Source organism: Ammospiza nelsoni, chromosome 31 (genome assembly GCF_027579445.1).
Source record: "Ammospiza nelsoni isolate bAmmNel1 chromosome 31, bAmmNel1.pri, whole genome shotgun sequence".
NCBI lineage: Eukaryota > Metazoa > Chordata > Aves > Passeriformes > Passerellidae > Ammospiza > Ammospiza nelsoni.
Window position 1 is genome coordinate 274103 of NC_080663.1, and position 24008 is coordinate 298110.

The window sequence follows — 24008 nt, forward strand, 5'->3', positions numbered from 1 at the left end:
GTTGGGGTCATAAGGGGGCGTGGTCAGGTTAATGAGGAAGCGTTTCCTGGGTTGGGTTAATGAGGGGGCGTGGCCGGATCGGGTTAATGAGGGGGGCGTGGCCCCCAGCCCCAAAACCGCTGCTTTTCACCCCAAATTCTCCTCCCACCCCTCCTGGCCCACTCCTGACCCCTCCCCCTTTTGTTTTAGCTCCACCCCTTTTAAAGCCCCACCCCCTCCCCACTTTCTGCCTTAATGAGGTGCCAGGACCAAATTTAAAAAAAAAAACTTTAATAATTTCCATAATTAACGAATTAATTCCTCTGTGTGCGCTGGGGGAGGGGCGGGTGGGGCCGTGCGGGGGAGGGGCAGGGGCGGTGGGGGCGGGGCCAGGGGCGGGGCCAGGGGCGGGGCCGGGGGGCGGGGTCAGAGCGCCCAGGGCAGGCGGAAGGCCTGGGGGGGGAGGGGCGTGCAGTGCGAGGCCTCGAAGTTCTGCAGGTGCTGCTGGGCCTGGGGGAGGGGCGGGGGCGTGGTCAGGCGGGGACACGCCCACCGCGTCCAAACCACGCCCACAGGCCACGCCCAGCCCGCCCCCACCCCGGCCACGCCCCCACTCACCAGGTACAGCGCCAGCTGCTGCCGCTGGGCGGGGCTCAGATCCTCACCTGCAAAGGGGGCGGGGTCAAGGTCGGGGGGGGGTGTGGTCAGGACCACGCCCTGTTTGTGATTGGTTGCTCTGCACGAGCCGGCAGCCAACCAGTGCTGGTTCCTCCCAGCACTGCCACGCCCTGCGCTCCCATTGGCTGCTTGTTTCCCCACCCAGCCAGCCCACGCCCACCACTGCCACGCCCTGTTAGGCCCCGCCCATCGCAGCCCCACCCTGACCCGGCCCTTTAGGGGAAAGGGGGCGGTGCAAACACCTTGAGCTGCCCCTGGCCCCACCCCTGCCCCTCCCACCCAACCTCGCCCAATTAAACCCCACCCACAAATTTAAACCCCGCCCACTCTGTTAAGTCCCTCCCCCCCCAACTCCAGTGGAAGGGGGGCTGTGCTCCGAGCCCCGCCCCTGGCCCTCCCTGGCCCCGCCCACCCCGTTGGCCCCAGCCCCCACGGGAAGGGGGGGCTCCGGTCCCCCGCCCACCCCATGGCCCCGCCCACCCCCGGAGCCCCGCCCATCCCATTGAAGCCCCGCCCATACCCAGCCCCCACGGGAAGGGGGGGCTCCGGTCCCCCGCCCACCCCCGCAGCCGCTCCCGGCACCAGCGCTCGTCGGGGGCGCAGCGGCGCAGGACGGAACCTGGGAACGGGGAGAGAAACCGCGAATTCGGGATCGGGAACAAAAAACATCGGGGATCAGGGAAACTGGGGTTTAGGGACGGGAAACGGGGAATTAGGGACCGGAACTCGGGGTTCAGAACTCAAAAACCGGGGTTGGAATGCAGAAATGGGGAGTTACAAACCAAAAATGGGGGTTGGAACACCAAAAATAGGGATTCAGAACACGAAAATGGGGAGTTAGAACTCAAAGATGGGGGTTAGAACACAAAAAACGGGAAGTTATGAACAAAAAACGGCGGTTAGAACACAGAAATTGAGAGCTCTAAACAAAAAACGGGGATTAGAACTCAAAAATGGGGATTAGAACTCAAAAATGGGGGTTAGAATAGAAAAATTGGGAGTTAGGACTCAAAAATGGGGGTTAGAATGCAGAACTGTGGGTTTAGAAGCTAAAAATGGAGAATTAGAACCCAAAAATGGGCATTAGGGATGGGAAATTGGGAATTAGGGATGGGAAATTGGGGTTGGAATACAGAAATGGGGAGTTGGAATCCAAAAATGGGAATTAGAACTTGAAAATGGGAGTTGGAACACAAAATATGAGGATTGCGTCATGAAAATGGTGAGTTATAAACCAAAAATGGGGGTCAGAACTCAAAAACTGAGCGTTAGATCCCAAAACCGGGGGGTTTCAACCCAGAAATTGGGGGTGACAAACCAAAACCGGGGCCTGGAACCCAAAAAGAAAAGAGTTAAAACCTGGAAATGGGAATTCAGAACCGTAAAATGGGGGTTAGGATAAAAAAACGTGAATTTAGAACCCAAAAATGGAGATTTAAAACCCAAACCTGGGATTTAACCCCAGAACTGCCAAACTGGAGCCCCAGACTGGGAGCGACACCCCAAAAATGGGGGGGAGGGGTCTCACCCCAATTTGGGGCGGGGTCTTTGGGGGGGGGGGGTTCACTCGCTCTGCTCCTCGGGGTCACTCAGGGGGGTCATGGGGGTCAGAGGTCACTCACTCTGCTCCTCGGGGGTCAGGGGTCACTCAGGGGGTCAGAGGTCAGGGGTCACTCACTCTGCTCCTCGGGGGTCGCCGCCTCGAGCCACTCCCGCACCGCCCGCAGCCCCTCCTCAGCCACGACCTTGGGGTACCTGGGGGGAATCGGGGGCTCAGGGACCCCCCAGGAACCCCCAGACCCACCCGGGGACCCCCTAAAGTCCCCCCAAACCCCTCCAGGGACCCCCAAACCCCTCAAGGGCCCCCAAACCCCTCCAGGACCCCCAAACCCACCCAGGGCCCCCCATTTCCCCCCATGTCCCACCGGGGCTGCAGCACTTTGAGCAGGAGCTCGTTGCCCCAGGACCCCCCCAAATCCTCTCAAATCCCCCCCAGAATTCTTCCCCAAATCCCTTCAAACCCTCCCAGACCCCTCCAGGACCCCCCAAACTCCTCCAGGACCCCCCAGACCCCCAAAATCCCCCCCGGGTCCCACCGGTGCTGCAGCAGTTTGAGCAGCAGGTTGTTACCCCAGGACCCCCCAAATCCCCCTCAAATCCCCCCAGATTCCCCCCCCAGGACCCCCCAGACCCCCCCAGGACCCCCAAAAGCCCCCCCGGACCCCCAAAAGCCCCCCGGACCCCCAAAACCCCCCCAGGACCCCTCCCCACCGGTGCTGCAGCAGTTTGAGCAGCAGGTCGTTGCCGCGGTTGGAGGCGATGTCATCGGGGGGTCCTGGGGGGAAATGGGGGGATCTGGGGGGTCCTGGGGGGATCTGGGGGGTCCTGGGGGGATTTGGGGGGTCCTGGGGGGATTTGGGGGGGATCTGGGGGGTCCTGGGGGGATTTGGGGGGTCCTGGGGGGATTTGGGGGGGATCTGGGGGGTCCTGGGGGGATTTGGGGGGTCCCAGGGAGATTTAGGGGTCCCTGAGGGGGTCCCAGGGTGATTTTGGGGGGGGGTTTGGGGGTCTCATGTGGTGGTTTTGGGGGTCCCAGGGGAATTTGAGGGGTTTGGGGGGGTTCCCACGGTGATTTTGGGGGTCCCAGGGTGGTTTGGGATGGTTTTGGGGTGATTTTGGGGGTTTCTGGTGGTCCCCAGGGTGGTTTTGGGGTGGATTTGGGGGTCCTGGGGTAACTTTGGGGGTTTTTGGGGGTCCCCAGGGGTGTTTTTGGGGTGGATTTGGGGTTTTGGGGTGATTTTGGGGTGTTTTTGGGGATTTTTGGGGATCCTAGGGGTGATTTGGGGGTGATATTGGGGGTCCCCGGGGTGATTTTGGGTGATTTTGGGCGGTTTTGGGGTGATTTTGGGGTGTTTTTGGGGATTTTTGGGGGTCCCAGGAGTGGTTTTGGGGTGATTTTGAGTGTTTTTGGGGTCCCAGGGGTGATTTTGGGGTGATTTTGGGCGGTTTTGGGGTGATTTTGGGGCGTTTTTGGGGATTTTTGGGGGTCCCAGGAGTGGTTTTGGGGTGATTTTGAGTGTTTTTGGGGTCCCAGGGGTGATTTTGGGGTGATTTTGGGCGGTTTTGGGGTCTCACGTGGTGGTGATGATCTCGTCCTTGGTGCGCCGCACCAGCAGCACGGGGCCCTGGTACCTGGGGGGATTTTGGGGCAATTTTGGGGGATTTTGGGGCTCCCAGCCCCCCCCGAAAGCTGGGGGTGTTTTTGGGGTGTTTTTGGGGTGATTTTGGGGTATTTTGGGGTATTTTGGGGGTACCTGCAGAGCTGCTCGGCGTTGTTGAGGTTCAGGTGCTCCCGAACCGTCTGGGTCACCAACTCACCTGGGGGCAGAATTTGGGGGGAAATTGGGGGGATTTGGGGTTTCTGGGGGGGATTTGGGGTTTTTGGGGTGGTTTGCGATTTTTGGAGGGGTTTTGGGGGGATTTGGGGATTTTTTGGGGTTCTTGGAAGGGGTTTGGGGGGGATTTGGGGGTTTTGGGTTTTTTTGGAGGGCTTTGGGGTTTTTTGGGGGGATTTGGGGGGCTTTGGGGTTTTTTGGGGGGATTTTGGGGGGCTTTGGGGAGAACTGGGAGGTTGTGGGCAGGTTTGGGGGTTTCAGGGGTTGTTTTGGGAGGATTTGGATTTTTTTTTTGTTTGTTTCTGGGGTGACTTAAGGGTTTTTTCTGTGTTTTTTTGGGGGGTGATTTTGGGTGATTTAGGGGTTTTTTTTGGGTTTTTTTGGGGGGCATTTTTGAGAACGTTTTTGGGGTGATTTAGTGGTTCTTTGGGGGTGTTTTTGGGGTATTTTTAGGGCTGTTTTTGCAGTGTTTTTAGGTGGTTTTTAGGGACGATTCTGGGATATTTTGGGGTGTTTTTTTGGGGGTGTTTTTGGGATGTTTTAGGGCTGTTTTGGGGGTGTTTTTGGGGTATTTTTAGGGCTGGTTTTGGGGTGTTTTTGGGGGTGTTTTTAGATGTTTTTTTGGGATGTTTTAGGGCTGGTTTTGGGGTGTTTTTAGGTGGTTTTTTAGGGACGATTCTGGGGTATTTTGGGGTGTTTTTTGGGGGTATTTTGGGCTGTTTTTGGGCGGGTTTTGGGGTGTTTTTGGGCGGGTTTTGGGCTGTTTTTGGGCGGGATTTGGGGTGTTTTTTTGGGGGTGTGACTCACGCCAGCTGCGGGGCAGCACCTTCAGGGCCAGGGGCACGAGGTCGTCGAAGGAGGCGTCGAGGACGAGACCCCCGAGCTCGGGGTACGACATGGCGGCCCACGTGGCTGGGGGACCCCAAAACACCCCAAAAATGGGTCAGAACACCCCAAAAATGGGTCAGAACACCCCAAAATGGGTCAGAACACCCCAAAATGGGTCTGGGGGTGTCAGGGCTCAGAGACCCCCGAGCTCGGGGTACGACATGGCGGCCCACATGGCTGGGGGACCCCAAAAATGGTCAAAACACCCCAAAATGGGTCTGGGGGCAGAGATTGGGCCCCAGTGCCCTCCCAGTACAAACCAGTACAAACCAGTAACCCCAAATCCCCCTTTAACCCTTTCCCAGTCCCTCCCAGTATAACCAGTACAACCCAGTACCAGTGAATCCCCCGATGGACCCGGCCCAGCCGCCCCTCCCAGTGCTCCCAGTATAACCCAGTATAAACCAGTATAAACCAATATAAACCAGTATAGCCCAGTCCCTCCCAGTATAACCCAGTCCCTCCCAGTCCAAACCAGTATAACCAGTATAACCAGTACAACCCAGCATTACCGGTGAAGCCCCGATGGACCAGGCCCTGCTGTCCCTCCCAGTACAAACCAGTATAACCAGTATAACCAGTATAAACCAGTATAACCAGTATAACCAGTATAAACCAGTATAACCAGTATAAACCAGTATAACCAGTATAACCAGTATAAAACAGTATAACCAGTATAAACCAGTATAACCAGTATAACCAGTACAACCCAGCATTACCGGTGAAGCCCCCGATGGACCAGGCCCTGCTGTCCCTCCCAGTACAAACCAGTATAACCAGTATAACCAGTATAACCAGTATAACCAGTATAACCAGCATTACCGGTGAAGCCCCCGATGGACCAGGCGTACACCACGATGCTGGGGGGGGGCGAAGCGCAGCTGCTGCAGCGCGAAACGAACCACGACATCCATGGCATTGGCCTCGCTCTGGGGCAGGGGGACGCCCTGAAAGGGACCCCAAAAACTGCAGCAGAGCCCCCAAAAGCACCCCCAAAAATCCCCAAAAACCCCGGGGCTCGGGGACCCCCCAAAACCCCAAAAAACCCCAAAAATCCCCAAAAATCCCCCAAAATCCCGGGGTTCGGGGACCCCCAAAAACCCCAAAAAACCCCAAAAATCCCAGGGTTCGGGGACCCCCAAAAAACCCCAATATCCCCAAAAATCCTGGGGCTTGGGGACCCCCAAAAAACCCCAAAAACCCCCAAAAATCCCGGGGTTCGGGGACCCCCAAAAACCCCAAAAAACCTGGGGTTCGGGGACCCCCAAAACCCCAAAAAACACCAAAAAAACCCAAAAAAACCCAAAAATCCCCAAAATCCCGGGGCTTGGGGACCCCCAAAAACCCCCAAAAATCCCGGGGTTCGGGGACCCCCAAAAATCCCCAAAAACCCCCAAAAATCCCGGGGTTCGGGGACCCCCAAAAACCCCCATGGAGAGAACCCCCGACACGACACCGGGGCAGGGGGCGTCAGGGGGACCCCCAAAACCCCCCCAAAAATCCCCAAAAATCCTCGAGATCCCCAAAGCCCCCCAGGACCCCTAAAATCCCCCCCCCCCCATTTTTTCACTCATGGCATTGGATTCACTCTGGAACCCAAAATGGGGGGTCTGGGGTCCCCCAAAATCCCCCAAGTCCCACCCAGACCACCCCCAGACCCCCCAGAGCCCCCAGGACCCCCCGAAGCCCCCCAGGACCCCCCGAAGCCCCCCGGAGCCCCCAGACTCACGGTGCTGCCGCCGAAGCCGGGGTGGTTCCAGCCCAGCACCGAGTACCCGGCTGGGGGGGACACGGGGGGGTCAGGGGGGGCTCAGGACCCCCCCAAAATAACGGGGGGGGGATCATGAGAGGGTCCAGAGCCCCCCGAACGTCAGGGGAGGGGGAATGGGGCAGAAAGAACCCCCCAAAAATCAGTTTGGGGTGAGTTCTGGGGCTCCAGAATCACTTTCGGGGTCCCTGGGGTGGGCTGGGGTCAGTTTTGGGTCTGGGGTCCGCTTTGGGTCTGGGGTCCGTTTTGGGTCTGGGGTCAGTTTTGGGTTCAGTTTTGGGGTCCCAGAGGGGATCCCTGGGCTCAGTTTTGGGTCTGGGGTCATTTTTGGGGTCCCAAGTGTGGTTCCAGGGTCAGTTTTGGGTCTGGGGTCAGTTTTTTGCGTAGTTTTGGGTCTGGGGTCCTTTTTGGGGTCAGTTTTGGGCTCAGTTTTTGGTCTGGGCTCAGTTTTGGGTCTGGGCTCAGTTTTGGGTCTGGGGTCGGTTTTTGCTCAGGTTTTGGGTCCCAGGTGTGGTTCCAGGGTCAGTTTTTGGGTCTGGGGTCTGTTTTTTGCTCAGTTTTGGGTCTGGGGTCAGTTCTGGGCTCAGTTTTGGGTCTGGGGTCAGTTTTTGCTCAGGTTTTGGGTCCCAGGGGGTGTTCCAGGGTCAGTTTTTGGGTCTGGGGTCGTTTTTGGGGTCCCAGGTGTGGTTCCAGGGTCAGTTTTTGGGTCTGGGGTCCGTTTTTTGCTCAGTTTTTGGGTCTGGGGTCAGTTTTGGGCTCAGTTTTGGGTCTGGGGTCCTGCGGGGGTCCCCTCGTACCCTCCAGGGGGGTGCTCACACACCCGACCTCGTAGAAGCCGGCGTTGCCCTCGCAGCAAATCACCTGGGCAGGGGGAGATGGGGGTCAGGGACCCCCCAAAATACCCCCAGAGACCCCTAAATAACCCCAGGGACCCCCAAATACCCCCAAGGACCCCCCCAAAATCCCCCTGGGACCCCTTAAACCCCCTCCAATCTCCCCCAAATCCCCCCAGGGACCTCCCAAACCCTCTCCAGGACCCCCCAAAATCCCCCCAAAATCCCCCTCCAACCTGCCCCAAATCCCCCCAAATCCTCCCCAAACCCCCCCAAAATCCCCCCGAACCCCCTCCAATCTGCCCCAAACCTCCCAAATCCCCCCCAAAATCCCCCCAAAATCCCCCTCCAATCTGCCCCAAACCTCCCAAATCCCCCCCAAAATCCCCCCAAAATCCCCCCAAACGCCCTCCAATCTGCCCCAAGCCTCTCAAATTCCCCCCCAAATCCTCCCCAAACCCCCCCAAAATCCCCCCAAACGCCCTCCAATCTGCCCCAAACCTCCCAAATGCCCCCAAATCCCCCCAAAATCCCCCTCCAATCTGCCCCAAACCTCCCAAATCCCCCCCAAACCCCCCCAAACCCCCTCCAATCTGCCCCAAATCCCCCCAAATCCTCCCAAATTTCCCCCCAAACCCCCTCCAATCTGCCCCAAATTCCCCCCAAATCCCCCCAAAATCCCCCTCCAATCTGCCCCAAATCCCCCCAAATGCCCCCAAATCCCCGCAGGGACCCCCCCGAGCCCCCTCCCCGTACCAGGGTGTCCCCCCGGGGGTCCCCCCGGCCCCGGCGGTCGATGACCATGGCGTCGATCTCGTTGCCGTCGCAGGCCAGGAGCTTCACGCGCTGCCCCCCCGAACTGGGGAGGGGGCAACCAGGGCTTAATGGGGCTGGGGGCTGCCCCCAAACTGGGGAGGGGGCAACCAGGGCTTAATGGGGGGCAACCAGGGGTTAATGGGGCTGGGGGCTGCCCCCAAACTGGGGAGGGGGCAACCAGGGCTTAATGGGGCTGGGGGCTGCCCCCCGAACTGGGGAGGGGGCAACCAGGGGTTAATGGGGCAATTCTGGATTTATTTTGGGGTCTGGGGGTAATTCCGGGGTAATTTTAGGATTTATGGGGGGATTCTGGGGTCGCCTGGGTTTTTTGGGGCCCACAGGGCGATTCTGGGTTGTTTTGGGGGGGTTTCGGGCAATTCCGGGGTTATTTGGGGTCTGGGGGCAATTCAGGGTTGTTTTGGGGTGGTTTGGGGGGGTTTTGGGTAATTCCAGGGTTATTATAGGATTTATGAAATAATCCTGGGGTTATTTGGAAAATCCATGGATAATTCTGGGGTTATTTTAGGGTATTTTGGGATATTTTAGGGTACGTTCAGGATGTTTCTGGATATTTTAGGGTACATTTAGGATATTTTAGGGTACATTTCGGGATATTTTGGGATATTTTAGAGCACATTTCGGGATATTTTGGGATATTTTAGGGTACATTTAGGATGTTTTGGGATATTTTAGGGTACATTTAGGATATTTTGAAATATTTTAGAATACATTTAGAATACTTTGGGATATTTTAGGATACATTTAGAATATTTTGGGATATTTTAGAGTACATTTCGGGATATTCTGGGATATTTTAGGGTACATTTAAGATATTTTGGGAAATTTTAGGGTACATTTAGGATATTTTGAAATATTTTAGGGTACATTTAGGATACTTTGGGATATTTTAGGATACATTTAGAATATTTTGGGATATTTTAGAGTACATTTCGGGATATTCTGGGATATTTTAGGGTACATTTAAGATATTTTGGGATATTTTAGGGTACATTTAGGATATTTTGAAATATTTTAGAATACATTTAGAATACTTTGGGATATTTTAGGATACATTTAGAATATTTTGGGATATTTTAGGGTACATTTCGGGATATTTTGGGATATTTTAGGGTACATTTAGGATGTTTTGGGATATTTTAGGGTACATTTAGGATATTTTGAAATATTTTAGAATACATTTAGAATACTTTGGGATATTTTACGGTACATTTAGAATATTTTGGGATATTTTAGAGTACATTTCGGGATATTCTGGGATATTTTAGGGTACATTTAAGATATTTTGGGATATTTTAGGGTACATTTAGGATATTTTGAAATATTTTAGGGTACATTTAGAATACTTTGGGATATTTTAGGATACATTTAGAATATTTTGGGATATTTTAGAGTACATTTCGGGATATTTTGGGATATTTTAGGGTACATTTAGGATATTTTGGGATATTTTAGGGTACATTTAGGATATTTTGAAATATTTTAAGGTACATTTAGGATACTTTGGGATCTTTCAGGATACATTTAGAATATTTTGGGGTATTTTAGAGTACATTTCGGGATATTTTGGGATATTTTAGGGTACATTTCGGATGTTTTGGGATATTTTAGGGTACATTTAGGATATTTTGAAATATTTTAGAATACATTTAGAATACTTTGGGATATTTTAGGATACATTTAGAATATTTTGGGATATTTTAGAGTACATTTCGGGATATTCTGGGATATTTTAGGGTACATTTAAGATATTTTGGGATATTTTAGGGTACATTTAGGATATTTTGAAATATTTTAGGGTACATTTAGGATACTTTGGGATATTTTAGGATACATTTAGAATATTTTGGGATATTTTAAGTATAATTTAGAATATATTTATAATATTTTTAAGGCTCTCACCTGCCCAACGAGCCGTGCCTGCCCCTGCAGCAGGGCTGGGGCTGGCTCAGGTGTGTCTCGGGACACCTCAGGGATATTTTGGGGCACATTTATGATATTTTGGGATATATTTATAATACTTTTAACGCTCTCACCTGTTTAGTGCCTGTCCCTGCAGCAGGGCGGGGCTGGGTGTGCTCAGGGACATCTCAGGGGTGTTTTGGGATAACTTTATGATACTTTGGGATATTTTAGGGTTATTTTAGAATATTTTGGGATACATTTTTAAGGCTCTCACCTGCCCAATCAGCTGTGCCTGCCCCTGCAGCAGGGCTGGGGCTGCTCAGGTGTGTCTCAGGATACCTCAGGGGTATTTTGGGGCACATTTGGGATATTTTGGGGTACATTTGGGATATTTTGGGATAAGTTTGGGATATTTTGGGGCTCTCACCTGCCCAATCAGCCGCGCCTGCCCCTGCAGCAGAGCAGGGCGGGGCTGGGTGTGCTCAGGGATATCTCAGGGGTATTTTTGGATAAGTTTATGATATTTTGGGATAAGTCAGGGATATTTTGGGGCTCTCACCTGCTCGATGAGCCGCGCCTGCCCCTGCAGCAGCGCCGGCAGCAGCGCCCTCTGCAGCAGCCGCACCGAGCCCGGGAACAGCATCCGCCGGCCCAGGGTGTGAGCCAGGAGCCACCTGGGGGCGGGGCCGGGGAGGACACGCCCAGGGGTGGGGTTAATAGGGGACACACCCATGGTCAGAGTCAGGGAAACGCCCAGGGGCGGGGTCAATACAGGACACACCCATGGGTAGAGTCAGGGACACGCCCAGGGGCGGGGTTAATACAGGACACACCCATTGTCAGAGTCAGGGACACGCCCAGGGGCGGGGCCAGGTCAGGGACACACCCAGGGGTGTGGTCAATGTGGACACACCCAAGGGGCGGGGCCATAAGTCCCACCCATTCCTCCCTCCGTCAATCATCTTCCCACCTTGACCACACCCCCGTGGCCCCACCCTCCTTAGCCCCACCCACCTGGGACACCACCCCAACCCCCACCCTACACAGCCCCACCCCCCAAAAAGCCACACCCACCCAGGCCCCACCCACCCGCTATAACAAACCCCTCTCCCCCAGCACGGCCACGCCCACACCCAAGCCCCGCCCCCCGAAGCCCCGCCCACCTGGCCAGGGCGCACGGAAGTTTCCGGAGCGCCCCCAGCAGCCCCCGGGAGCCCCCCCGGCGCCGGGGCGGGGTCTGGAGCAGCGGCACCGCCCTCGAGCCGCCCCTGCGGCCAATCACAGCTCAGGGGCGGGGTTTGGGGGCATTTGGGGTTCCCAGGGGGGTTTTGGGGTTCCCAGGGGGTGTTTTGGGGTTTTTTTTGGATATCCCAGGGTGATTTTGGGTTCCCCAGGGTATTTTCAGGGCCCCCAGAATATTTTCAGGCTCCCCAGGATATTTCTGGGGTTCCCAGGGCTATTTTGGGGTTCCCCAGGGCTATTTCGGGGTCCCCAGGGTGGTTTTTGGGGTTCCCAGGGGCGTTTTAGGCGTTCTTAGGGCTCCCCAGGGTTATTTTTGGGTCCCCAGAGATGTTTTGAGGGTTTGCTTTGATTCCCAGGGGTGTTTTTTTTATCCCCAAGGCGTTTTCGGGTCCCCAGGGTCATTTTTTTTGGTTTCCCAGGATATTTTCCGGGTCCCCAGGGTGGTGATTTTTGGGTATCCCAGGGGGACATTCGGCATTTCCCAGGGGGTTCTGAGTATCCCAGGACATTTTCGGGGTTCCCCAGGGCGACTTTTAGGGTTCCCAGGATGTGTTTTGGGTTCCCCAGGGTGTTTTAGGGCCCCCAGGATTATTTTTCAGGGTTCCCCAGGATGTTTTTAGGGCTCCCCAGGGTTGTTTAAAGTTCCCCAGGACGTTTTTGGGTTCCCCAGGACATTTTTGGGCTCCCCAGGGTTGTTCAAGGTTCCCCAGGACATTTTTGGGCTCCCCAGGACGTTTTTGGGGTCCCCACGACATTTTTGGGGTCCCCAGGACATTTTTAGGGTTCCCCAGGACGTTTTTGGGGTCCCCACGACATTTTTGGGGTCCCCAGGACATTTTCGGGTCCCCAGGACGTTTTTGGGGTCCCCAGGACATTTTTTGGTTCCCCAGGACATTTTTGGGTTCCCAGGACATTTTTGGGCTCCCCAGGACATTTTAGGGCTCCCCAGGGTGATTTTTGGGTTCCCCACCGCCTCTGACCATGCGGGGCCGGCGCTGTCCCAGCTGTGGAAGGGATTTCTGTGCATCTCGGGGGATATTTTAGGGTTCCCCGGGGTATTTTTAGGGTTCCCCAGAACATTTTAGGGCTCCCCAGGGTTGTTTAAGGTTCCCCAGGACATTTTAGAGTTCCCTAGGACATTTTAGGGGTCCCCAGGACATTTTAGACTTCCCCAGGGTATTTTTAGGGTTCCCCAGGACGTTTTTGGGTTCCCCAGGACATTTTTGGGCTCCCCAGGACGTTTTTGGGCTCCCCAGGGTTGTTTAAGGTTCCCCAGGACATTTTAGGGTTCCCCAGGACATTTTTGGGCTCCCCAGGACATTTTAGGGGTCCCCAGGGTATTTTTAGGGTTCCCCAGGACGTTTTTGGGCTCCCCAGGACGTTTTTGGGGTCCCCAGGACATTTTTGGGCTCCCCAGGACATTTTAGGGTTCCCCAGGACGTTTTTGGTTTCCCCAGGACGTTTTTGGGGTCCCCAGGACATTTTGGGGTCCCCAGGACATTTTGGGTTCCCCCCACCGCCTCTGACCATGCGGGGCCGGCGCTGTCCCAGCGGAAATCCACGGGCCAGCTGCGGAAGTCGAAGGTGTAGAGGCCGAGTTTGCGCTGGGGGGGGGCAGAAGGGACGCCTGAGCCCCCCCGGGGGTCCCCAGGAGCCCCCCGGGACCCCTCCCCACGCCCGCCCGCGTGCCCACCTTGCTCTCGGCGCTGCCCGAGCGGTGGCTCTCCTCCAGCGCCGCCATGAACTCCAGGTACTGCGGGTTGCTCCAGCGGCCCAGCCCTGCACGGGGGGCACGGGGGGGTTGGGGGGGGCCAGAGACCCCCAGGGACCCCCAGGGACCCCCCGGGACCCCCAGGGACCCCCGGAGCCCCCTCACCTCGCAGGCACGCGACCCCGGCAAGGAGAAGCCCCAAGGTGGCGGCGCAGTGGGACAGGGGCACCACGCGGGACATGGTCAGCAGGCCTGGGGGAGAAACGGCCAAAATCACCCCAAAATCACCCCAAAAATAACCCCCAAACCACGCGGGACATGGTCAGCAGGCCTGGGGGAGAAACGGCCAAAATCACCCCAAAATCACCCCAAAAATAACCCCCAAACCACGCGGGACATGGTCAGCAGGCCTGGGGGAGAAACGGCCAAAAACAGCCCAAAATCACCCCAAAAATAACCCCCAAACCACGCGGGACATGGTCAGCAGGCCTGGGGGAGAAACGGCCAAAATCACCCCAAAATCACCCCAAAAATAACCCCCAAACCACGCGGGACATGGTCAGCAGGCCTGGGGGAGAAACGGCCAAAAACAGCCCAAAATCACCCCAAAAATAACCCCCAAACCACGCGGGACATGGTCAGCAGGCCTGGGGGAGAAACGGCCAAAATCACCCCAAAATCACCCCAAAAATAACCCCCAAACCACGTGGGACATGGTCAGCAGGCCTGGGGGAGAAACGGCCAAAATCACCCCAAAATCACCCCAAAATCACCCCAAAATCACCCCCAAACCACCTCCCAAAACCAACCCAAAATCACCCCAAAATCAACCCCCAAACCACGCGGGACATGGTCAGCAGGCCTGGGGGAGAAACGGCCAAAATCACCCCAAAATCAACCCAAAATCACCCCAAAATCACCCCCAAACCACCTCCCAAAACCAACCCAAAATCACCCCAAAACCACCTCCAAAAACACCCCAAAATCACCCCAAAACCACCTCCCAAAACCAACCCAAAATCACCCCAAAACCACCTCCCAAAAACACCCCAAAACCACCTCCCAAAACCAACCCAAAATCACCCAAACACTCCCCCCAAAACATCCCAAACACACTCCCAAAACACCCCAAAACCGACCCCCCAAAACCCCCCAAATCCACCCCAAAACCAACCCCACAGACCCCCCCGAAACGCCCCAAAAATCCCTCCCTGAGACCCCCCAAAAATCCCCCCAAAACCCCCCAAATCCACCCCAAAACCAACCCCACAGACCCCCCCGAAACGCCCCAAAAATCCCTCCCTGAGACCCCCCAAAATCCCCCCAAAACCCCCGGTGAGACCCCCGCCCAGGTGAGACCCCCGCCCAGGTGAGAGCCCCGCCCACCTTTCCGGTACAGGTAGAGCACGGCCAGGGGGGAGGCGTAGTACGAGATGGACCAGAGCACCGAGGCCTGCGGGACCCCCAATGAGACCCCAAAATGGGACCCCCGAAATGGGGAAATTGGGGAGAATTTGGGGGGAAATTGGGGAAAATTTGGGGAGGGTCTCAGGGGGGAATTTTGGGGGTCTCTGTGTTGGGTTAGGGGGGGAAATTGGGGAGAAAATTGAGGGGAATTGGGGGAGAAATTGGGGGGTCTCAGGGGGGTTTTATGGGGTGGTTTTGGGGGGGATTTCCGGGGTTGTTTTTGGGGAATCACTGGGGGGGATTTTTGTGGTACCTTTTGAGGGTCTCTGGGTTTGTTTTTTGGGGGTCTCAGGGAGGGTTTTTGGGGTGTTTTTGGGGGATCTGTGAGTTGGTTTTTTGGTTGTTTTTTGGGGGTGTCTGGGTTTGTTTTTTGGAGATATCCGCGTTGTTATTTCACTTATTTTTTCTGGGAATATCTGGGCACTTTCTGGCGTATTTTCTGGGGGGAAATGGGGAGAATTCAGGGAAAGCCGGGGGGGATTTTGGGGATCTCAGGGAGGGTGGTGTCTGGGGGTTTTTGGGGGTGTCTGGGTTGGTTTTTTGGGGGGATATCTGGGGGGTTTAGGTTGGATTTTGGGGGGTCTCTGAGTTGGTTTTGGGGTGGTTTTTTAGGGGTCTCAGGGTTGGTTTTGGGGCCTTCTCTAGGTTGGTTTTTAGAGGTATCTGGGGGCTTTTGGGGGTATTTTTGGGGGTAAACTGGGGGAAATCGGGGTAAATGGAGGAGAATCGGGGTCAAGCCGGGTGAAACCGGGCCAGCCCGGGGCCAGCCCGGTGCCGGTGCCCCGGTCGGTCTCACCAGGGCCAGGACGCTGTCCGTGTGCTTCTCCAGCCCCCGCGGTTGGTAATACGAGTCCTGTGGGGACGGGGGGATAACGGGGGGCACCGGGGGTCAGCGCCGTTCCCGTGGCAGCCGCCGCCGCCCCGCGCGTGCCCGCGCCTCACCCAGGCCGGCTCCCCGCGCTCGGTGCCGCCGCCGCCGCCGCTCCCCGGGGCCGGCCCGGGCGGCCGGGGCCGATGGACCCGGTAAAGCCGCGGGCCCAGGACGCAGCTGAGGAGCTTCGCCATGACGGCGGCGCCGGAAGTGGCGGCGCTTCCGGGTAACGGCGCTTCCGGGGGCGAGACCGGAACCGGCGGTGAAGCCCCGCCCACTTACCGGGGGGCGTTGTTACGGGAATGGGGCGGGACAAAATGGCGGCGTTGTCATGGGAACGTGGGCGGGACAAGATGGCGGCGTTGTTATGGCAACGCGGGCGGGACAAGATGGCGGCGTTGTCATGGGAAGGCGGGAGGGACAAGACGGCGGCGTTGTTATGGGAACGGGGGCGGGACAAGATGGCGGCGTTGTTATGGGAATATGGGCGGGACAAAAATGGCGGCGTTGTCATGGGAACGGGGGCGGAAAAAAATGGCGGCGTTGTTATGGGAACGGGGGAGGGACAAAATGGCGGCGTTGTCATGGGAACGGGGGGCGGGACAAGATGGCGGCGTTGTTATGGGAACGGGGGCGGGACAAAATGGCGGCGTTGTCATGAGAACGGGGGAGGGACAAGATGGCGGCGTTGTCATGGGAACGTGGGCGGGACAAGATGGCGGCGTTGTTATGGGAACGGGGGCGGGACAAGATGGCGGCGTTGTCATGGGAATATGGGCGGGACAAAAATGGCGGCGTTGTCATGGGAACGTGGGCGGGACAAGATGGCGGCGTTGTTATGGGAACGGGGGCGGGACAAAATGGCGGCGTTGTCATGGGAACGGGGGCGGGACAAGATGGCGGCGTTGTCATGGGAACGCGGGCGGGACAAAATGGCGGCGTTGTCATGGGGATATGGGCGGGACAAAAATGGCGGCGTTGTCATGGGAACGGGGGCGGGACAAGATGGCGGCGTTGTCATGGGAACGCGGGCGGGACAAGATGGCGGCGTTGTTATGGGAACGGGGGCGGGACAAAATGGCGGCGTTGTTATGGGAATATGGGCGGGACAAGATGGCGGCGTTGTCATGGGAATGTGGGCGGGACAAAATGGCGGCGTTGTCATGGGAATATGGGCGGGACAAAATGGCGGCGTTGTTATGGGAACGGGGGCGGGACAAGATGGCGGCGTTGTCATGGGAATATGGGCGGGACAAAAATGGCGGCGTTGTCATGGGAACGGGGGCGGGACAAGATGGCGGCGTTGTCATGGGAATATGGGCGGGACAAAAATGGCGGCGTTGTCATGGGAACGAGGGCGGGACAAAATGGCGGCGTTGTCATGGGAACATGGGCGGGACAAGATGGCGGCGTTGTTATGGGAACGGGGGCGGGACAAGATGGCGGCGTTGTCACGGGGACAAAATGGCGGCGTTGTCATGGGAACGTGAGAAAATGCCTCGAAATTCACCAAAAGCGGCGGAAATCGCCCCAAAATCCAGCAAATGGGGCGGGAATGGGGAAAGGGGTCCCCAAAATCCGGATGGAGGTGAGTCAAAACAGCTGAAAGTGACCCCAAAGCTGGCCTGGAATGCACCGAATCCACCCAAAATTATGCAAATTTGTCTGGAACAGCCCCAAAACCGACCGGAAACAGCTCTGAGTGCCCCCAAATACACAAAACCACCTGAAATCCCTCAAAACCACTTAAATGACTCCAAATCCCTCCCAAAACCATTCAGGAGTGCCCCAAAATGCTGTAAATCTGTTTAAGGTGACCCAAAAGGCCTCGATTGTCCCCAAACCGCCCAGGCCGACCCCAAATTCCCCCAATGGAACTGCAACCAAAATGCCCCCAATTTCACCCAAAACACGCCAAATTTCACCCAAAACCAACCTCAACCATCCCAAACCACCCCAAAAAATCCCAAATTCTGCCAAACCACCCAAAGAACCCCTAAATTCCACCAAACCACCCCAAACTCGCCCAACCCCACCAAACCAGGCCCGAAGGCCCCGAGACGCCCCAAATTTCACCCAAAATGCCCTAAATTTCACCCAATAGACCCCAACCCAACCAGAACCACCCCAAAACCCCCCAAATTCCACCCAAAACCCCCCAAATTCCACCAAACCACCCCAAAATCTCCCAACCCCGCCAAACCAGGCCCGAGGGCCACGAGACGCCCAAATTCCCCCAAAAAAGAGCCAAAATCGCCGCGTTTCAGCCCAAATCTCTTTTGGGGGTCAGGGGGGGTTGCGGGTTCGGGGTCCTGGGGGGATTTTGGGGGTCCTGGGGGGTTTTTTTGGGGGTCCCTCAGCGGATGGTCTTGACGGGGCTCTTGAAGTTGCTGGCGGCCTGGAGCTGCAGCTGGTACGCCATGGGGTGGATCTTGAACCCGTAGAGCCTGGGGGGAAAAATGGAGATTTTGGGAAAAAATATGGGATTTTTGGGGGAAAATGGGGAGTTTTGGGGGAAAATGGCAGATTTGGGGGGAAAAAAAATGGGGATTTGGGAAAACAGGGATTGGGGGAAAATAGGGATTTGGGAAAAATCTGTGCTTGTTATGCTGGTTTTCACTGGGGTTTTGGGGTCGATTTCCCTTATTTGTTTCCCCCTCATTTCCTCAGGGCTTTTTGGTAAAATTTCCCTGAGTTTTGACCTTGTTTTCACTGAGTTTTTTGGGATTGTTTCCCTGAGTTTTGACCTCATTTTTGCTGGGCCGGTACTCGGGGTGCACCTTTGGATTTTTTGGGGTGTTTTAGGGGTGTTTTTGGGGGATGTTTTGGGAGTGTTTTTGGGGATTTTTTTGGGATTTTTGGTGGTGATTTTAGGTATTTTTGGGGATGTTTTTGGGGTGTTTTTGGGGTGCCTGACCTGGGCATGAACTGGTTGGCGGGGCGCTTGGGCCAGTACTCAGGGAGTTTTTGGGGTGGTTTTGGGGATTTTTTGGGGGTGTTTTTGGGAATATTTTTGGGGCGTTTTTTGGGGTGCCTTTGGGTATTTTTGGGAGTGTTTCTGGGGTGTTTTCGGGGTGCCTGACCTGGGCACGAACTGGTTGGCGGGGCGCTTGGGCCGGTACTCGGGGTGCACCATGAACAGCATGTGCGGGAAGCCGGTGCCGAAGTAGGCGCCGTCCGTGTGGTGGTGCCGCGACGACTTGGGCGTGTACACGTCCATGCACTTGGGGCAGTAGAGCTTCACCATGGCCTCCCCGGGGATGTCCGACAGCCCTGGGGGGCACAGGGACCCCAGACCCAAATCAGAGACCCCAAAGAACCCAACAAACGCCCGCAGAAACCCCCCAAAGGGACCCCAGCCCCACGGCGCGTACACGTCCGTGCACTTGGGGCAGTAGAGCTTCACCACGGCCTCCCCGGGGATGTCCGACAGCCCTGGGACCCCAGACCCAAATCAGAGACCCCAAAAACCCCCACAGAAACCCCCCAAAGGGACCCCGTGTGGGAAAACCCCAAAAAAACCCAAATAATGCTCCCTAAGGGACCTCAAATAAAGCCCAAAAAATCACAAGTAAAGCCCAAAAAACATCAAATCAAGCCCTGAAGAGACCCCATGGGGGAAAACCCCAAATAAACCTGAATAAACCCCCCAAAAAACCCCTCTAAGGGACCCCGTGGGGAAAAATCCCAAAAAACCCAAATGAACCCCGAAAAGACTCTAAAAAAATCCGAAATAAATGCCAAATAGACCCCAAATAAAACCCAAAGAGACCCCAAATAAATCCCAAATAAACACCCCAAAAACCGCAAAAAAACCCAAATAAACCCCGTGGGAGAAAACCCACGAAAAACCCCAAATAAACCCCAAAAAAACCTCTCTGAGGGACCCCAAATAAACTCCAAAAAGACCGGAAATAAATCCCAATCAAACTCCAAATAAACCCCAAAGCAACCCCTCCCAGTACAAACCAGTACAAACCAGTAACCCCAAACCGCCCTTAACCCTTTCCCAATTCCCTCCCAGTACAAACCAGTAACCCCAAACCCCCCTTTAACCCTTTCCCAGTTCCCCCCCAGTATATCCCAGTATAACCCAGTATATCTCAGTATATCCCAGTACATCCCAGTATAACCCAGTATATCCCAGTATAACCCAGTATATCCCAGTATATCCCAGTACATCCCCGTATAACCCAGTATAACCCAGTACATCCCAGTACATCCCAGTATAACCAGTATATCCCAGTACCGATGGGCAGCATGGGCTGGTTCTCACAGTGCCCCCCAGTATAACCCAGTATATCCCAGTATAACCAGTATATCCCAGTATAACCCAGTATAACCCAGTATATCCCAGTATAACCAGTATAACCCAGTATATCCCAGTATAACCAGTATATCCCAGTATAACCCAGTATATCCCAGTATAACCCAGTATAACCCAGTATATCCCAGTATAACCCAGTATAGCCCAGTATATCCCAGTATATCCCAGTATATCCCAGTATATCCCAGTATCCCCAGTACCGATGGGCAGCATGGGCTGGTTCTCACAGTGCCCCCCAGTATAACCCAGTATAACCAGTATATCCCAGTATATCCCAGTATCCCCAGTATATCCCAGTACATCCCAGTATAAACCAGTATATCCCAGTACCGATGGGCAGCATGGGCTGGTTCTCACAGTGCCCCCCAGCCCCTCCCAGTATAAACCAGTATAACCCAGTACCGATGGGCAGCATGGGCTGGTTCTCACAGTGCCCCCCAGCCCCTCCCAGTATAAACCAGTATATCCCAGTACCGATGGGCAGCATGGGCTGGTTCTCACAGTGCCCCCCAGCCCCTCCCAGTATAAACCAGTATATCCCAGTATATCCCAGTATAACCCAGTATAAACCAGTATATCCCAGTACCGATGGGCAGCATGGGCTGGTTCTCACAGTAGACCCGTGGGCAGTACCCGAAGTCTCCCTGCTGGTACTTCTCCAACTGGGGGGGGGAAAGGGGGTCAAAGGGGGATCTCTGGGGGGTCCCAGGGGAGTCTCAGGGGGTCCCGAGGGTCTCAGGGGAATTTGGGGAGGGGTCCGGGGGTTCCCTCACCATCTGGGCAATCCCCCTGTGGGTCAGGATCTATCCTGTGGGGATTAGGGGGTGTTCTGGGGGTCTCGGAGGGAATTTCAGGGCAGGGGTCCCAGGAGCGGTTTGGGGGTCTCTGGGGAATTTGGGGAGAGGTCTCAGGGGGTCTCAGGGGTATTTGGGGAGGGGTCCCGGGGGTCTCTCACCATCTGGGCGATGCCCCCGTGGGTCAGGATATATCGAGCGAGGATCAGGGGGCTCAGGAGTTCAGGATGTGGCTCAGGGTGGGGGTCCCAGGGGGAATTTGGGGAGGGGTCCCAGGGCTCTCAGGGGGCAGATCTCAGGGCAGGGGTCCCAGGGGAATTTGGGGAGGGTCTCAGGGGTCCCGGGGGTCTCAGGGGGATTTGGGGAGGGGTCTCTCACCATCTGGGCGATGCCCCTGTTGGTCAGGATGTAGCGGGCGTGGATCAGCCCGTAGAGCATCTCGGCCGCCTGCTCGATCAGGTCGCTCTGGTTGGGGTTGTCCTCCAGCTCCTCGTCTGGGGAGGGGGCAGCACGGGGGGTCAGGAGCCCCAGAGACCCCCCCCAAATACCCCAGAGACCCCCAGAGTGCCCCCAAATACCCCAGAGAGCTCCCAAACCCTTCCAAAGCCCCCAGCCCCAATTACCGGGCTCCAGCTCCAGGATCACATCCAGATCAATCCCTCAGACTCTTCCCAAGCCCCCCAAAGCCCCCAGACCTTTTCAAGCCCCCCAAAGCCCCCAGCCCCAATTACCGGGCTCCAGCTCCAGGATCATGTCCAGGCTGATCCCCCAGACCCTTCTCAAGCCCCCCGAAGCCCCCAGCCCCAATTACCGGGCTCCAGGTCCAGGATCATGTCCAGGGCCTGTCTGTAGTGCGGCACCTGCTCGTTCAGCCCCGTCAGGTTGAACTTGTCCTGGATGTAATCCTCGTCCACCTGGGGGGAAACGGGGGGCTTTGGGGGGCTTGGGGGGCTCTGAGGGACCCCCAGAGGGGCTGGGGAGCTTGGGGGGCTTTGGGGGGCTACAGGGACCGGAGGGGTTCAGGTCTGGGGGTCCTGGGGGGCTTGGAGGGAGCAGGGGGTGACCGGGCTCGGGGAGAAGGGTTTGGGGGGGGGTCCCGGGGGTGTCCCAGGGGGTCCTGGGGGTCCCACCGGGGGTCCCACCGGGGGTCCCACCGGGGGTCCCGTCCCCACCTCACAGAAGAACTCGTTGCCGCGGAGGCCGCAGAACCACGAGATCCACGACACCTCCTCGGAGCTGCTCATGGTCCCGGGGGTCTGCGGGGGAACAACGGCGGCCGTGAGACCCCCGGGAACCCCCAGATCCCACCCGGGACCCTCCCGGTAACCCCGGGCCCACCGAGCCCCGCGCCCCCGCACCACAGGGAGGTTCCGAGGGGCCCCGAGATACTCTCGGAACCTCTGGAAGCCCCCGGGACCCTCCCGAGCCCCTCCCGGTCCCGTCCGGTGCTCCCGGTACCGCCGGGGCCTCACCGGGCCCACCGACCCCACACCCCCGCACCGCCCGCGCACCAGGTCCGGCCCGGACCGTCACCAAGGGGCACTAAAAGACCCCCGGTACCCCCCGGGACCCTCCCGAGCCCGTCCCGGTCCCGTCCCGGCGCCCCCGGCGCCCCCCGGGCCTCACCCGCCGCTTGAGGGGCGCTCCGGGCACGATCCGCGCACGCGCAGCCGCCGCTTCCGCCCCAAACCCCGCCCCCCCGCCGCACGCAACCAATCACCGCCGTCCGCCCGCCATTTCCTGTCCTTTGACCAATCAGCGCCGCGCTTCGCCGAAGCTTCCGCCCGAACTGCGGTCCCGCGCCTGTGCGGACCAATCAGAGCCCGCCCGGTGCGTCACGTGGTTCCGCAGCACCGATCACAACTTCCGGTGGCGGCGGCAAGGAACGAACGGGACCCTCAGAACCGCCCCGGGGCCCTCCCGGTGCCCGCCATGGCCTTGATCGAGTTCCGCCGTGCCCGGGAGCCCGCGGGCGGCTGGAAGGACGGGCAGCTGCAACCGGAGCCGCCGCCGCCGCCGCCTCCCGAGGCCTCCGCCGATCCCGGTGCAGCCGCTCGGAGCTTCTACGAGAGCTTATTCACCGAGAGCGGCGGCGCGGAGCCCGCCCCGGAGCCGCTCAGGTGGGCGCGATCCCCGTAAATCAATTAATAATTCGGTAATTAATTATTAATTAACTAATTATTAATTATTTGTTTCCGTAGCCCCGCCCACTTCTGCCGCAGCTGCGGGGCCTCGTTCCGCGACCCCCCCGCCCGGCACCGCCGCTCCACCGCGCACCTGCTGGGCCTGCCCGCCGCCCCCGGTTCCGGTTCCGGTTGGGCTCCCGGTCCCGGTTCCGGTTCCGGCGCCTGCTCCGGGCCCGGGTACCGGCTGCTGCTGCGGGCGGGCTGGGCCGGCGGCGGGCTGGGCCCGGCGGGGCGGGGGCGGCTCCTCCCGGTGCCCACGGAGCTCAAACGGGACCGGGCCGGGCTGGGCCGGTACCGGAACCGGGCCCGGATCTCGCACTTCGGGCCCGGCGACACCGCGGCCGTGGCGGGGCCGAACCGGAACCGGGCTCGGTTCGGTTCTGAGGCGGGGCCGGGCCGGGGGCAGCACCGGGAGCGGGCCCGGGCCCGGTTCGGTACCGAGGAGGCCGCGCGGGGATGGGAGATCCGCGTGAGGCGGGAGTGGGAACGGGAGGAGGCACCGGAGAGTCCCCTGAGGCACCTGAGGGAGCGCCGGGACCCCCAAAATCCCAAACGAGACCACCGGGACCCCCCTGGGACACCTGAGAGACCCCCGGGACCACCGGGGACCCCCTAAACCCCCCCAGAGAACCCCTGAGCTCCCCCTGAGACCCCCAAAACTCCCCAGAGACCCCTCGGAGACCCCCAACGGCCCCCGGGATCCTCCAAGGAGGGGAACGGGGACACCGGGACCCCCCAGGCCCCCCCCAAAAGCACCTGAGACCCCCCCGGGCAGGTTTTCAACCCCCACCCCCGATTTTGGGGTCTCCCCGAGGCCGTTTTGGGCCCCTCCGGATTTTGGGGCCCCCCCCGAGGTTTCCGGTTCTCCCGGTGTGGTTTTGGGGACCCCCCCCCCCCCCTCTCAGGCGGATTTTGGGGCCCCTCCCCGGAATTTCGGGGCCGTTTGGGGCCCCCCCAGAGTTTCAGGATCCCCACATGCGGTTTTGGGCCCCCCCCCCCCCACCCCGGGACGGTTTTCGAGGCCCCTCCCCGGAATTTTGGGGCTCCCCGGTGAAGTTTTGGGGCCCCTCCGCAGTTTTGGGAACCCGACCGGGGCAGTTTCTGAGAACCCCCCAGGCGGTTTTTGCCGC

The 24008-nt window shown here is 57.5% G+C and overlaps 2 protein-coding genes across 4 annotated transcripts; both read right to left on the bottom strand.

Moving 5' to 3' along the window:
- Window positions 1-279: 279 nt before the first annotated feature.
- On the bottom strand, window positions 280-15791 carry LOC132085635 (phosphatidylserine lipase ABHD16A-like). The gene is given in 21 exon segments (XM_059491087.1): window positions 280-489; window positions 598-644; window positions 1178-1276; window positions 2336-2412; window positions 2929-3012; window positions 3793-3849; window positions 3972-4035; window positions 4860-4964; window positions 5763-5808; window positions 5810-5887; window positions 6670-6719; window positions 7506-7569; window positions 8298-8397; window positions 10838-10954; window positions 11444-11548; window positions 13050-13126; window positions 13216-13301; window positions 13399-13485; window positions 14620-14686; window positions 15497-15553; window positions 15643-15791. Coding segments are annotated over 21 exon segments (1674 nt in total). The 5' UTR covers window positions 15766-15791; the 3' UTR covers window positions 280-405.
- A 2041-nt stretch (window positions 15792-17832) lies between these two features.
- Window positions 17833-22437, bottom strand: CSNK2B (casein kinase 2 beta). Of its 3 annotated transcripts, none has more exons than XM_059491090.1 (7): window positions 22413-22437; window positions 21865-21948; window positions 21504-21606; window positions 21071-21186; window positions 20485-20560; window positions 18655-18844; window positions 17833-18018 (listed from the first exon to the last, which is right to left on the bottom strand). In XM_059491090.1, exons 2-7 carry the CDS (start codon window positions 21934-21936, stop codon window positions 17928-17930), a joined length of 648 nt encoding a protein of 215 aa, XP_059347073.1. In that variant the 5' UTR covers window positions 21937-21948; window positions 22413-22437; the 3' UTR covers window positions 17833-17927. The 3 variants fall into 3 exon arrangements, with proteins under 3 accessions (XP_059347073.1, XP_059347072.1, XP_059347074.1); XM_059491089.1 differs by lacking the exon at window positions 22413-22437 and adding an exon at window positions 22319-22393; XM_059491091.1 differs by lacking the exon at window positions 22413-22437 and adding an exon at window positions 22204-22228.
- Between the last annotated feature and the right edge of the window lie 1571 nt (window positions 22438-24008).